At 43.4% G+C, this 16,208-nt stretch overlaps 1 protein-coding gene across 2 annotated transcripts in view; it reads right to left on the bottom strand.

Annotated features, from left to right (window-relative positions):
* TG (thyroglobulin) overlaps positions 1-16,208 on the bottom strand; it is a 213,418-nt gene that overhangs the window by 77,477 nt on the left and 119,733 nt on the right. For both annotated transcript variants that reach the window (XM_050940484.1, XM_050940485.1), the window contains exons 40-41: positions 10,742-10,901; positions 1,664-1,863 (exon numbers count right to left, since the gene is read on the bottom strand). In XM_050940484.1, coding sequence (XP_050796441.1) covers positions 1,664-1,863; positions 10,742-10,901 — 360 coding nt within the window. The remainder of the gene's footprint in view (positions 1-1,663; positions 1,864-10,741; positions 10,902-16,208) is intronic.

Here is a 16,208-nt window from a genome sequence, read left to right as displayed (position 1 = left end):
TCACCAAAAGTCCCTTGTCTCTATCAAAATTCCACTGGTTTAACTAAAGGTGAATATTCACTGACTTAGTTATTGCATGAAGTGTAGTTGTAGCTAGGGCGACCAGATGTCCCTTTTTAAATGGACAGTCCTGTTTTTTGGGACTTTTTCTTATATAGGATCCTATTACCCCCCACCTCCGTCCCAGTTTTTCACAGTTGCTCTCTGGTAACCCTAGTTGTAGCCATGTTGGTCCCAGGATATTAGAGAGACAAGGTGGATGAAATAATATCTTTTATTGGACCAACTTCTATTGGTGAGAAAGACAAGACTGTCCAATAAAAGTTAGTCCAATAAAAGATAAAGATAAAAGGTTCCATCAAGACTCTTATTTTGATTTAAATTTTGGTCATATCAATTTCTTAACTCAATTCCTTACCTCATTAAGCTAAATGGATATTAGTCAGATTTAAATAAAACAGAGCCCTCACAGAGTTTTGCACTGGTTTCACTAAATCAGTTTTAAAATGAATTTGTTAAATCTGTTACAGAGCAGACACACACATTCCCTGTGCTCTCTCGGGTGTGACTTTCAGCATAGACAAGGCCTTGGTTACGTCATACCACCCAACATGCCAAGATCAAAATGTGGGATTCAAGGTGTGACAAAGACCATAAGGAGGGGAACAAAAATGATTCATACTGGAAAGTTAAAATGCTTAAAGGAATTTATCCATTTCATGAAAATAGTTCTTCCTAGAAATTTAGTTTCATGGTTCTTTATTTCTGGCATAACTTATTTTCACTCCCACCCCTCCAAAAAGTGAGAGAACACAATATTGATGTTGAACTTTGGAACTAAAATAAGTAACATTCCTCAAAATGAGGTAACTTGGAGAGGTATGAGTCAAGTCATAGTTGAACTCACTAAATGAAAAAAAAAAAAATCAATGCACTGTTAGCACCAGTGCTATTTCTGCCCTTTGTTCACTCGGCCAATTGCAAATTCAATTATTCATTTTGTATGGAAATACTGCAGAAATTGTGTGTGCAAATGAACTGCACCTTTACATCATCGTTAGTTTTAAGAGTTAACTTCAAGTTGAGATGAATGGGGACACTTCTTTTGCTGTGTGAAACAGTGGAACATGCAATCCCTGTCAGCAAGTTACTGTTGCAACCACAAAGACTAGAAACTGACTTTTTTAAAAAAGTGAAAATTAGAATGTGAATCTGTCATGGGACTGGCAACATACCTCAAGGACGATGGATCCTTCAAAGAGGCCAGATGTTTGGCAGATCAGCTCTGTAGTCTAAAAAGTGCTGAATAGCAATGATATTTGCAGAATGGAAACTCTATAAATTATGAACCAGTTCTATGCATATACACATGAAAAACCACAGTGACAGGAATCAGAATGTCAGTTTGATTAAATCAATCACTTAAATGGGTCTTACCGTGTGTTTGTAAAATGCCTAGTGCAAGGGAATCCCAATCTCAGTTGAGGCTGCTAGGTGCTGTTATACAATAATATAGTTTAGTGAGGCTAAAATAAAATTAACAAATATATACTGTATATATGTAGAGAATAAAACCAGCAAGCACACTCCCTAGTTCTGTTAACACTGATTCACGTCTTTTCCATTGGTATCCACTACTAAGATACAGAGGAATGAGACTCACCATCAGCAAAGCCCTCTTGAAGAGATTCGAGTCTGCTGCACCTGCAAGTAGGTGGATACTGGTAATGTCTGCCCCACTACGATCAGCTGCTATTGAAATCTGACTTGGATCCCCTCCAAAGCTAGCAATGTTCTTCTGCACCCATTTCAGAGCTGCCACCTGATCCAGAAGGCCCCAGTTTCCATGGGCCATGCTAGAACCTGTTAGATGAAATGGGAAGAGGGCAATTACTGCTCTGCAAGCAGACATGAAATACAGGCAAGACCCTTGAACATTTAAGTGGAGGAATGATACATTTTTAATATCAGTCCCACAAATGGGACTGAATAAAACCGATATCACAGTTTATAGCACCTTCCTCCATGGCAGTCACTGTGTAGACACTCCCCCCCCTAGAGCTGCCTCCATTACAAGAGATAAAAGGAGATAGTTTCCAGTGCCCTGTGCCTTATTCCATCGGGGCTCAATTTAACCAGTCATTAAAAACAACTGGAATGTTTCTATTGACATCAGTGGGATTTAGACTGGGCACTGGATGCCAGAATGGGAGCCCTGGAAACTATTTCCCCTACCAAAGAGGTCGGGCACAGACAGTGACCATGCAAGCTTTTCCATTTCAACCCCGTGTGGGGGCATCTTATCTAAGGCCTGGTGCACACATACAATTTAAGCTGACATCGCTGTAGTGCTCAGGGGTGTGGAAACCTCCCCCCCTACGCCTGAGCTCCATAGCTATGCTGACCTAACCCACAGTGCAGCTGCAGCTTGGTCGATGCTCCTGCTAACCGAGCTATCATCACTCTGAGGGCAAGGGTGTGGGTGTTCCTACACTGACAGGAAAAACCCTTCCATCGCTGTAGGCAGTGCCTACACTGCAGGGCTATGCTGGCGTAGCTACAGTGCCATACCTATGCCGCTAGAGCCCCCGTAGTGTAGACAGAGCCTAAGAGCTCGGCTGCATCTCTGTTACAACGAAGCCAGGGGACTTTGTGGGTATTCATTATTTGTCAGGCACTGGCAACATACTTGGCCCTGTACATGCCACAAAGAAATTACATGCCCCAAAGAGCCTAAGACGTAACAGACTCAGCTAAGGCAATGGAGAAACGTCACAGGGCAGTTCTTCAGCTAGCCAGTGAGCAGCACCACCTAGCTGCTTTCGTAGTCTCCTACTCACAAACATGCAGTCTGTTTCTTTTGCACCATGCGTACCCTCAACCCTCAGTTTCCAAACATAGCATGATGTAGCACAGGTAAACAGTAAGCGGAATCTCCCGAACAGCTTTCTTTCTTCCCCCTAGCTCACCCACTGAGCTCCTCCCAATGATATATCCCCCCAGTTACGGAGCCAGTTGTCTCATTAGCTCAGCAGTTACCACCAAGTGTCAGCCATCCCCACTAGAAATTGGTTGTTTGGCTCGCTCTGGTTAAGTCTGCACCCTTCTCTGGGCTGCAGTAACCTCAGTGCACAGGGTGCTACAGCCAGCACTCTGTCATAAGGAGCCATGGGATGGTCTTCACTTTAAATCCCATCCCCCGCCACACACACACACACTTTATACCACTTCCACCCTGGGAGTGCAGAAGGCATTTGGCTGGATCTCCCAGATGTGGGGGCAGGGGTGAGACTGTAGCTAGATGGAGCAGAATAAGTGAAAGAAGATCCCCAAGTGCAGCATATCATAGAGAGACCATATTAGGAGATGGAGGGGGTAGGGAAGAAGGTGGACGAGACATCAGAGGGGCAGGCGTGAATAAACCCACAGAGAGCACTGGGAACCCTGAGGACAATTTGAATTGGACTGGGAGATGGCTATTGGACATATATACCGTAACTTACAGTTTTGTGTACTGAACCGTTAAATATCTAGTGGTCTGCTACACACTGCTGCTGTTTTGTGTTCAGTTCAGATGCAGCCAGGTATGGAGGGGGGAAACACTATCATCTCTGGGGCAGACTTAAGTGTTATCCTTGTTTTGCTTTGTGTTTTCCCTCATTCTAAAATAAAAGTCATTTAGATTTAAAGTAGATGGGAAAACATAACAGACAGAATGCCTTTGAGTGTGATGGAAGATGGAGAGATATGGTCCCATTTCCCAGTGCAACAGAGCAGTAGTGATAATAATAATACATAGATCTTATTGAGTGCTGTTCTTCAGTAGATCTCAAAGCACTTCACAAAGGATGTCACTATCATAATCCCCATTTTACAAATGGAGAAACTGAGGCACACAGAGGGGAAGTGACTTGCCCGAGATGACCGAGCAGGTCAACAGCAGAGCCAGGAATAGAACCTAGACTTCCTGAGTCCCAGTCCAGTGCTCTAATGTCTATAAAAGAAGGCACAGAGGGGGAAAGTGTTAAGGGCATCACTGATGAGTTCTGCAGCAAGGTCAAGCCAACATTCACATGAGATGAAATCCTGCCTCTGTTGAAGTCAATAGGAGCTTTATCGCTGACGTCAATGGTTCAGGATTTCACTCGTTCTCTGGCAACATTCTGGAGATGATTGGAAACAACAGGCTAATAATTAACACATCATGAAAGCAGCAAACTTCAAAGCCTCTGACATATTAGTAGCATGTTCCACTCCACTCCCAGAGAATATTAACGAAAATATAAGAGTGGCCAGTTTATACAAAAATGAATAAAATGAATGGTTTTTCCAGCTGCATGGATTGCCATGAGAAAGAGGTTTTAATTTAGTAGTAACAACAATACACCCTCTCTTTCTGCAAATGGAAAAATCATGAATGTTGTTTTGTTTTCATTTTATACCTGTCTGCTGGGACTTTTCTGTCTTAATGAAATTAACCAAAAATCTACTATCCTCTATTAAAAAAGAAAACAAAGTACTACAGTATTTCCCAGTAATAATTCACAACATTACAGCTTAGAACAGAGACACTGCAGCTATGATTCTACAATTACAGATGGGCTGTTTTTTAAATATAATACAGGAAGGGCAGATGAGCTAGCAGATCAGCAAGCTATAATACTGTCTACAGACCGAGGCCAAGACTTTCTAAATTGAGTGCCTCAAGTTAGACCTCTCAATCCATATTTAGTTACCTAAATAGGTAGCTTTGTCTTAAAAAATGCTGAGTATCTGCAGCTTTCAATACTTACATTCTTGTAGCATCTTTTCCTCCTGTACCCATCCTGTCCAGCCCCTTGCCATATAAATTACAACCCTCTGGATTCCCTTGCATCCTCTTACAGCCTTATAACTAAAATACAACACGTATTTTAATACAACCAACTGATACATCATCTCTGTGGCCCCATATAACTATTTGACATAACAACCATGAATTTTACAATTTGCCTCTCACAGCCCTTTTGCAAATGAGAAAAGCCAAGAACATTCTAGTACAATACGTTCCCCAGGGCTGCCAACTATTCAACAGTGCCCGAGAGTAACCCAATATTTTAAATGAGGGATGGTTCTGGCATTAGTTTCCCAATGACACATTTTTCTAAGAAATTGGAACTTAAAGCAATAAAAGCAGAAATAAGCAATTCCTTGTTAAGTATCAAAAAGGAAGTGAAAATAATTGTTCATTGCCTATGACTTTGATTCACAGTGGGCCACTTATATTTACCTACCTGTCTTCAACGCCACCTTATTCAAAACTAGAAAAGCTTTAAAGAAGACAGAACAGCCACGAACAGCAACCTCGTTCAAAGTATTTGTTCCTTCCATTGCCAAGACCAAAATAATGTATCTTTAAAATAAGGATACATTTAAAGACACTCTGGGGAACAAATAAGTACGGGAACATGAAGCCTTCTGGTTTGTAGGTCCATAGTTCAAATCCAACCCTGGCCAATAGTGACTGAAAGCTCTCATCTTGTAATAGTTGTTCCCCAACATAATATAATGAGGTTCTTAAATACCACTGTGCTGGGTGAAATACAAGAATCGGAATAGAATAGAATTTTAGTGGTCTCAATATAGTTCTTAAAGGTATCTACACCACAACTTTTGGCCCCTCTGCTAAGAACAACAAGGACTGAATGATCATGGAGACTAGAATTTCTTGCCTATAGCCATATTGGGTTGAGAGGCAATGGCAGAGCAATGGGGAAAGCTTTCACTGTCATAGCCTGTTCTGCAGACAGAGATCATCAGTATCCAGAGCTGTCAATTCAACACTATATTCACTCATTTTAAATAGTGCTGCAAGTCTCATGAGAGCTCATCTAAGGAAGTGAAATCCATGTGAATTCTTTAACCACAGAGACGGGCCTAGCCACTAGTACAATGAAAATACTGCAGGGAAAATATGACCAGTTCCTTTTGTCTTGGAAGAGTCAGATGGGCTGTGGAATGTATTTAATGAACCAAAGAATTCAGGCAAAGGATTTATGCACTAACATTTACTGTAGTTAGATCTGTTTCAGAGTGGTAGCCGTGTTAGTCTGTATCAGCAAAAAGAACAGGAGTAGTTGTGGCACCTTAGAGACTAACAAATTTACCTGAGCATAAGCTTTCATGGGCTAAAGCCCACTTCATTAGATACATGCAGTGGAAAATACAGTAGGAAGATATATATATACACAGAGAACATGAAAAAATGTGGGTTGCCGTACCAACTCTAATGAGACTAATCGATTAAGGTGAGCTATTCTCAGCAGGAGAAAAAAAACTTTTGTAGTGATAATCAGGATGGCCCATTTCAAACAGTTGACAAGAAGGTGAGAGTAACAGTAGGAGGAAAATTAGCATGGGGAAATAGTTTTTAGTTTGTGTAATGACTCATCCACACTCAGTCTTTATTCAAGCCTAATTTAATGGTGTCCAGTTCCATCCTGATTATCACTACAAAAGGTTTTTTTTCTCCTGCTGATAATAGCCCACCTTAATCGATTAGTCTCTTTAGAGTTGGTACGGCAACCCCCATTTTTTCATGTTCTCTGTATATATATCTTCCTACTGTATTTTCCACTGCACGCATCTGATGAAGTGGGCTTTAGCCCACGAAAGTTTATACTCAAATAAATTGGTGAGTCTCTAAGGTGCCACAAGTAGTCCTGTTCTTTTTGTAGCTAGACTGAAGATCCATGTCTACCAGGAATTGTTTTTACTACTTTGGTGATGGGCCTCAATATAAATCTTATGAACCATCTATTCGGAGACAAAGAACACATTCCTGAGGAACACAGGAGAGTGAAAAGAAATGGGTGTCAGGACAAATATCGCTATGCCAGACACAGGCAGTGATCTTAGTTACTAAGGCTCCATTCATGAGAACACTTACAAATGGGCTTCGCTCTAAGCATCTGAGTAATCTCACTCCATGGGACTTCAGGTAAGCACTAGCCTATTTTCATCATCAAACCACACAACACACAATGGATTGGATTTTTCAGATTTATTCAGTTCTAACCACCCCAGGTGTTGTTTGTATCAAAAATGAGGAAACTTGTTTTTTCACAGTATCTTTTTTGCCTACATCCAGACATACCTACAACAGTGCCCTTTCAATATGTACAGAAAAGCAGGTGTAACCCATATCTGTGTTTTCTTTACACTCAAAGCAACCACTGCGTGTATGTACCCATGACCCACCTAGCCCTAACACAGCTCTGCCACATGAGAGAGTCAGGAATAACTGCAGAGCTAGCAATAGAAAAGGCAGCTTTTTGTTGCAAGAAAACTACTAGCTTTAACCCATTCGTTCCTGGGTTTGAAATTTATGATAAGCTTGGAGAATCAGGACTTTCATTCAGGGTGTTGGGCCTTTTACATGGCGTTTTAATATTCACATTTCTATATTTAGCCAGAATCAAGGGGTGAAAGCTTGGCCTCGTTGCAGTTAATGGCAAAACTCCCATTGACTTCAGTGAGGCCAGGATTTCATTCAACAAGTACTTGGAAAGGAAAACCTCCCAGAAGTTTCTATTTGATTTTGGTGTGTGCATCAGGCAAAAGTTCTTATGGCATCTGAAGCAGCTTGGGGAGCCTTCAGTGTAATTTTCTGCTGCTATACATTAGAGAAAAACACCTTAGGGAGTCTGCATTATGCTACAGAAAGGTAAAGGGTAGCTACAGTGGTGGCAAAGTTTCTAGCTGCAATGAATGTGTGAACTCTCCCCTCCGACTAGATCAAAGTGGGCCATTCTGGCCCTGGTCAGCAGTGAGGAGTTGCCCCACCCTCAGAGGAGATAGGAGTGATCGTACTCAGGAAGCTCCCCCTGCTCCGTGCTGTGTAGGAGTTGCTGCCCCATCTGCCTAGGCTGCTGTGAAGTGTGGCGCCACCTCCTCCCTGTCCCTTTTGGGCCCCCCAGGGGTACACTGAGGAAGGATCTCTGAGCTCTCCCAAACACAGAGATGGTACCAGTCCCTGCCCTGTGTGAACTGGGCCAAGCGGCTGGGGGAAGGCTCCTGCATCCTCTCAGCCAACACACCGACAGGTGAATCAGTCACTGTCTCTGTGGACAGCTGCAGCAGGGGCAAAGAACGTTACAGATGCTGCTGTTCACTGGTCTCTAGGTGATGGGTTTGTGCACTATCCCTTTTCACCCCTGAAGACCCAAATTCTAATTCCAACTGGAACATAGTGAAAATGGGCTTGAAGGGTTCATCCAAGTACTGAGAAGGACATCTGACCATACCCCAACGCTACCATGCAATATTCAGCCCAGCTAGGAGACTCCTCTCAGGAAGAGACCAAGATGAGACGAGTTGGGTTGAAGGAGGTTAGTGGCAGATGTGTGGGCAGTGCTGCGTAATGGAAGCTTGCACAATGCCTATCTACCCTGTCTAGCTCTAGCTAATACTAAGTGTGAGTTTCATAAGCATCCGGTTCACAGAAAACTAACCATAGTGATACTTTCCCCAGATGCAGCCCTTGCCAACCTCAGACCTAAATGCACAAGGAGTTTGCAGGGCGTAGCTCTCAGGTGGCTGAACTAAAAACAAGCATTGCTGGCAATGAGCTTCAAAAACACCTGACACCATAGAAGAGAAATGCTGCTGTAATCCCACACCAGGTAAAACTCAGCTGAGTCACTACACAGGCAAAACTCGACCTCAGGATCATCAGAAGTGTCACGTGGCAAGGTGCAGTGGCCTTAGCTAAGACCAAAGGGAAAGAGTTAGTTCCCTACACAGATCCCCCCAAGTGCACAGGATAGATTATTAATAAAGCAGTGGTAAGGACTGAGGGTCCAATGAAGAAATCCAGGAAACTCTATAAGATGTGCAGCAAGGACTCTGACAGGTACAGTCAGGGCCACCCGGGGGAGGGGAGGGCAGGGCAAGTGGGACAATTTGCCCCAGGCCCCCACAAGAGTTTTTTGGGGCCCCTGGACCTTCGCTCGCTCCAGGAGCCCTGGAAAACTCTCACTGGGCCTGGGCCCCCAGAGCTTCTTCCGTTCCGGGTCTTTGGCGGTAATTCAGCGGCGGGGGGGTCCTTCTGCTCCGGGACCTGCCGCCGAAGTGCTGGGAATTCGGTGGCAGGGGCACCCCGCTGCCAAAGACCCCAGTCCCCCTGAATCCTCTGGGAGGCCCTGGGAACAGTATCAGACCAGGGATATAAACAGTGTCCTAGTAGCCAGAGGAAAGCGGGGCCAGAACTCTAGACTCAGTTGTTGGGCTCCACCCCTCCCTTTATCCACCCTCCATTTAAAGGCAAATAACCCCACCAGGCAAATAAGGGAAAAGAAAAATATTTTGTAAGTGTTTAAAATGAATCTAAACGACTTAATAAAAGCCAAGCCAAACAGCAGGTCCCTGCACTGCTCTCAGACAGGCAGGCATAGGTAGGTGCAAATGTGTATTTGTGCAGGCAGAATGGGTACTTTGTCCATGCAAGGTATGCACCTCTCTTCTGGAAATTTGGCCAGACAAGCCATTTATTTATAGTAGTCGGGATCAGCGGGCATGGGGAGGCAGAAGTCCCCAGCATTACAGAGCATGATGAGGAAAGTGTGCTAATTCCCAGCTTGCAGTAATGAACTGTGTGATTATGCTGTAGTGTCTGGAATGGAAAATGGTAACAACTCAAGTCAATGGACGGTAGCTCTCTATCTTTCAGAAGATAACATGGGCGACCTCTGTTGGCTCCGTGAGGCATAGACATGGTGATGATGAAGCTGTCTTTAAAAAAAACCCTCAGCTGATCACTGCACATTATAGTGGTAAATCCTGGATAGGAGACAAGGGGCTGATTTTCAGAAGTGCCAAGCAGCTACCAATCTACATCTTGAATCTTACACAAAGTTGAATGTACTTATTGTCACAGCAGTCCCATGAGGCAGGGAAGCACTGTCATTTTACAGACGGGGAACAGAGGCACAGAGGGACTAAGTGACTAGTCCAGGGTCACACAAAAGTCCACAGCAGAGCAGGGAATTGAAACCAGTCTCTCAAATCTCAAGCTAGTACCTTAACTTTGGGCCATCAACTCGGATTACAGTCAGACAGCACTTCTGGAAATCAGGCCCTAAGATTTAAAGTCAGACCTTCTCTTTGGCCCACTTCCCTTTATAGTAGAACCCCAGAGTTCCAAACACCAGAGTTATGAACTGACCAGTCAACCACACACCTCATTTGAAACTATAAGTACACATTCAGGCAGCAGCAGACACACACACACACACACACAAGCACCAGTACAGGACTGTGCTAAACATAAACTACTAAAAAAATAAAAGGGAAAGCATCACTTTTCTTCTGCATAGTAAAGTTTCAAAGTTGTATTAAATCAATGTTCAGCTGTAAACTTTTGAAAAAACCACCATAAAGTTTTGTTCAGTGTTACAAACAACCTCCATTCCTGAGGTGTTCGTAACGCTGAGATTCTACTGCACACACAAACACCCATGATTTTATCTGTAAATAAAAATCAAGCTGCTCTTTTGAAATGGGATGATTGCTTTGTGCCCCACTTTGGCTCATGTTACTCTTCATGTCCCTTTGACACAACGCTCCTTAGATGTGTCTTCCAAAACACTTATTCAAAGATGCCAGCTTATGAAAAGGCAGAACTAACACACACTTTGGAAACAAACATTGCAGAATGTGATTTGCCTGCAGTTCATAGATTCATGGCAGCGTACAGACTTACCAGTGCTAAGGAAGCCGAAAACTCCGACACGGTAACTTGCAGTTACGACGATGATATCGCTGACGGAAGCTAGGTATGATCCGTCTACAACCGTCCTCCCTTTCTCACCCTCACCACTCACACCATTGTGGAAGAACAGCAGCACAGCCATGTTTCTGCCCTGTAACGATTACAGACAAGTTAACGCACCAATGAGTGTGTCTGAGACTGACAGCAGCTGATACGCCCATATAGGGCTATAGTCTCCTTCAGGTCATTGCTGTGAACCCGATTATCCTCTCTTCTGAAACATTCCAAGCAATTCAAAACTGCCTGGCAATGACTTTGGTGAAAGGAGAACCGCCTGTGTGGCAGCAGCCCTAGAATTAAATTCAGTTTGTTGACTGGTTATCAGTCCCTGGAATGGACTATGTGCCATTTAGCTGAATCCAGCCTCCTAATCGTAGGGCTTGTGTACATGAGGATACTCAGGAATTAAATCAAGATGTGAATTTAAAGTGGATAAATTAAACTGTATTAAACCCCTGTGTGGATGCTCATATTCAGAATTAAAGTGGCCTGGATTCAATTTAGCTTATCTTCCAAAAGGTCAGTTAAACTAAATCAAATTAAGACCATGTTAATTCTTAATGAGAGTGTCCATAGAGGGGTTTCACACAGTTTAAATTCACACTTTAAATTAATCTAGATTAACTTTCCTGAGAGCAGGTCTACACTTAAAAATTACCTCGGCATAACTGTTGTTCAGGGATGTGAAAAATTCACTGAGCAGTGCACTAAGCAGTGCAGCTAAGTGGATCTAAGTCCCCGTGAAGACATCGCTAGGTCAATGGAAGAATCCTTCTGTCACCCTAGCTACTGCCTCTCAGGGAGTTTGCTTTATCTGTGTCAATGTTTTATCCTGCCAGCATAGGTAGTGTCGAAAAAGCAGCATCAGCTCTCCCTAGGTCCTCTCTGTACATGCTATGGAATAGCTACAGTGATGCTGCACTGCTAGGGGACAGAGAGGCCACTGTAGCAGAACAAAAACAAGAGTTGGCCATGTGGTCTCTGCAAACCATAGTGGACCTCAAACCCCAAAGAGGGAATGGCTCACCCAAAAACTCCATGGGATGAGCCTTATGGAATTCTCAATCTCTGGCTTCCTTCGGTGGGCTTTTATGCCAGAGGTTGAAGCCTGGCCCTAATGTCAGGAATTATTTTCTGATCTGCAGCCATAATTTTCTATTCCTCAGTTTCATCCCATTATTGTATCCCCTGGGACCTTCCTACTTCATTCTCCACTCTCCTTTGCTCAGTGGACAGTCATAGACTTTAAGGCTAGAAGGGAACATCATGACCATCTAGTCTGATCTGCACGTTGCAAGCCACAGCACGTTCCCCATCCTTTCCTGTAAATAGACCCATAACCTCTGGCTGAACCATGATTGAAAGACTTCAAGTTACAGAGAATCCACCATTTACACTAGTGCTGCAGAGGAAGGCAACACCCCCCCAGCCCACACACACACACACAACAGAGTCTCTGCCAATCTGACCCAGGAGGAAATTCCTTCCTGACCACAAATATGGTGATCAGTTAGACCCTGAGCATGTGGGCGAGAACCACCAGCCAGGCAGCTGGGAAAAAATTCTCTGTAGCAACTCGGAGCTCCCTCCAGCTAGTGGCCCATCACCAGCTGTTGACATTTGCTGCTAGCTGTCGCAGATCAGCTACACGCCATTGTAGGCACTCTCATCAGATCATCCCCCTAGAAATTTAGCAAGCTCAGTCTTGAAGCCAGTTAGGTTTTTTGTCCCCATTGCCCCCTTTGGAAAGCTGTTGGTTAGAAACCTTCATCTAATTGCAAGACTAAACTTCTTGCTGGCCAGTTTACATCCATTTGCTCTTGTGTCCACATTGGTGCTTAACTTAAATTTTAACTCCTCCCTATCACTGTTTTTTTTATCCCTTTGATGTATTTATAGAGAGCAATCATATCTCCCCTCAGCTTTCTTTTGCTTAGGGTAAACAAGCCAGGCTCTTTGAGTCTCCTTTCATAAGGAAAGTTTTTCATTTCTCTGATCATCCTAGTAGTCATTCTGTGCACCTGCTCCAGTTTGAATTTATTTTTCTTAAACATTGGAAACCAGAATTGCACACAATATTCCAGATTAGGTCTCACCAGTGCCTTGTATAATGGTACTAACAATTCCCTTTCTTTACTGGAAATACTGCGCCTGATGCATCCTAGGACTGCATTAGCCTTTTTCATGGCCACATCACATTGGTGGCTCATAGTTATCCTGTGATCAACCAATACACCCAAGTCTTTCTCCTCCTCTGTGGCTTCCATCTGATGAGTCCCAGCTTATAGAAAAAAAGAATATTATTGTTTGTTCCTAAGTGCACGACCATTCACTTTTCAGCCCCATTTCATATTCAATTTCAGCCCATTTCTATTATTCCAGTTTTCAAGGTCACCAAGATCTTCTTGTATGATATTCCGGTCCTCCTCTGTTTTGGCAATTCCTCCCAACTTTGTGTCATCAACAAATTTTCTTAACAGACTCCCATTTTTTGTGCCAAGGTCATTAATAAAAATGTTAAATAAGACAGGTCCCAAGACCGAACCCCGAAGAATTCCACTAACTACCTCCCTCCAGCCCGATAGCTGTTGGTATTTTTCAGAGACAGGCTGATGGTCTGTAAATCAGCATCAAAGCACATCTGGGGTTTGTTTTTGCCTGCAACTAGATAGCACTGGCCTCTGTTTAAGTCATTTTCTGAACAAAATTAACTAAACATGATGATCCCATTTGCACAGGCAAAAGAGACGGCTGCACATATGTTTCCGGCAAAAGTGTGGCTATCCGTGCAGCAAAAACAGATGCCAGGAGCAAGTAGCAAACTGCCCTCAGCTTTCTCTAATTGTTAAGGGGTGACCCTGAGTTTTGAACTGAAAATGTGTTGCACCCTCCTCTGTCTGGTGGAAACTCAGTTCAGATGTTTGTTATTATGAGCAAAGTGGCATCCAGTTTGACTGAGTAATGTGCTGCCTTCATCCAGAAGTGCTGAAAAGTGCTGCTTTCTCTGAGTCTTCTGCCTCTGCTTCTCCAGAGAAAGTGCCTAATTCAGACTGTCTCATCCCCAATTTCTCATTCAGAGCTGACAATTATGCATGTCCTGGCCAAGGAATTGGATGAGAGGAACAAAGGAAGGAGATAGAGCAGGTGTGAGGGTTTGTCTTCACTTGAAAATCTGGTCTAACAAACATCACTTTGCAGAGTCACGTTAGCTAACACAATGTTAAACATCACAGGGGCAAATCTTACTTAACATTATGTCAGTTTGTCAAAGAGATTCCCTAGAAACAGTCCCAGTCTAGCTGACTCCTTGGTTGTGTTTAAAGTCATGTTAGAAAACAAGATTACCTAATTTCCTAGTGATAACAAGGGGAAAGGAGAAGAGATGATAAGGGAAAGCAGAAACTGTGGTAGCAGATGTGGAGCATCTTACTGAGAAGATTCAGCCTTCAAGTATTGAGGGTAAATAGAATGCCATCCACTCACTGCATCTCCCCTACAATACACAAGGTTTAGATACAACGGCTTCTTTTCCCCATAGCTATTATGTACAGAGAAGTGGCAAATTCCCCAGCTGGTTTGTCTTGTACATGAATCCAACCTTTTGAGAAGCACAAGGGATAATTTGGGTAGTGATCCTCTGATGAGCACAGATTTCAAGCACAGAGCTACTGGTTCTTAGTGCTGTCATCTAAAGCAGATCTTTGTATTGAATTGTAGCAAGCACTAATCATCTCTCCTTCACTTTTTGGAATTAATCATTTCAGCAGGATGCTCTCATATTTTCATATTAAAAATAAATTTTCATATTTTCATTTTATTTTCATATTAAAAATGTGAGGTGTGTTGTATTGTCCAAGTTCTTATTTGGTATCCAATTAATTTTTATATGAAGGGAATGTATCACATTATTTGTTCTCTATCCTGAGTTACAGTCAATTAACCAACACAGCTAGGACAGGTGGCAGCTACATATTAGGGCAGAGAGAATGTAGGGCCTGGTCCAAAGCCAAATGAAGCCAACTCTTTCCATTGACTTTAAAGGCCGTTTGTTCATACTAAATTTGGACCATAGGTGGAAATCTGGAGTAACTCCACTGAAGTCAGTGGCAACATGCCATTGTAAATAAGAGTAGAATCTGGCCTATTGCATGCAACACAGAACAATACTACAGAAAACACTGCAGCTAACTGGAAAAACTGGCCAGCAAGTTCCTCACATGCACAATGCTAGCACCAGCCAGGATTGTTGTGTGGCTATTGACTAACATTGTTTGATCAGTTCTAGTTTTGCATTTAGGAATAAAGCAAGGATGGTCAAACTGTTAGCAGTAAAACACGCAGAGAGACTTTCAACAGAGACATGTCTAGCTCAGCTCCCATGGCACACATGTACAGTATCAGCTGGGGTCCACACTAATTGGCTATGTGCTCTCTAGCAGCTGGATTGAAGCTGGCAGTCCCAGTGGGCCTGAACCTGGGAGCAGAGGGTGCTCATCATTTCACAGGAGCAGATTTGTGCCTGGCAGGACTGGGCCCAAAATGAAGCCTCACCCTCATAAAAGAAATAAAGAGAATGAGTTAGGACGGGCCACATTTTTACATCAGTGTGTCCTTTGTGCCCAGTGCCAATCGCTCATGAAATCAGGACATGTCTGGATCCAGATCTGAACTCAGGACAGGATAGAATGCACCTGACCCCAAAGCCAGAAGCAGAGCACTCCTGAATTTCAGGGATAAGGATGCGAACACAGCTCTGAACTCTGCAGCTTACGCTCACATACTACGGTGATGGGCAACAGTATAAAACTGCCCTTGCCTTCTGCAACTAGGTTAGCCATCATGCTAGACCTCAGCCTTGACTTCTTTGGTTTTTGTGAAACATGGAAAATAAAAGGCATTTCTGACAGGCTTTCTGGAGTTCAGAAATGTTTTCAATTATCCTCTCTGCTCCACTGCAAGGCATTTCAGAAGGGGCTTGACAGGAGCATTTTAACTCTGAAAGAACCAGTCAAGTTCCAGGATGTGTAACAGCCCTTGCATTAGGAGGTGTGCACCACACTGATGGCACAGTAAGGATGGGAAGGCAAGGAAGATTCTTCCCTGAAGGGTGCACAGCCGACATTAACTTAACTCTTTATTTAGGCCAGCAACGCTACCATCAGCCCTCTGCTTGAGCTGCATCAGGCAACCCGAGACAAAACCCAGTCCTGCTTTGCTAGTGTGACAAGCGGGTATGGCTACTGGTGGGAAAAGGAGCTCAGAAACGTCAGCTGTAAGTGGAGGTTTGCATGATGCACGTAACTATGTGTTCTGCTTTCTGGGCACTGAAGCTTTAAATTTTAGAGTCCCTTCCCAGCTACAGGAAGATGCTCCCATTTTGTGTTTCATTTCAGATGCA

Source organism: Gopherus flavomarginatus, chromosome 2, assembly GCF_025201925.1.
Source record: "Gopherus flavomarginatus isolate rGopFla2 chromosome 2, rGopFla2.mat.asm, whole genome shotgun sequence".
Classification (NCBI taxonomy): Eukaryota; Metazoa; Chordata; order Testudines; family Testudinidae; genus Gopherus; species Gopherus flavomarginatus.
The sequence above is the reverse complement of the archived record's forward strand: the minus strand, read 5'-3'. Positions and strand labels throughout refer to the sequence as shown.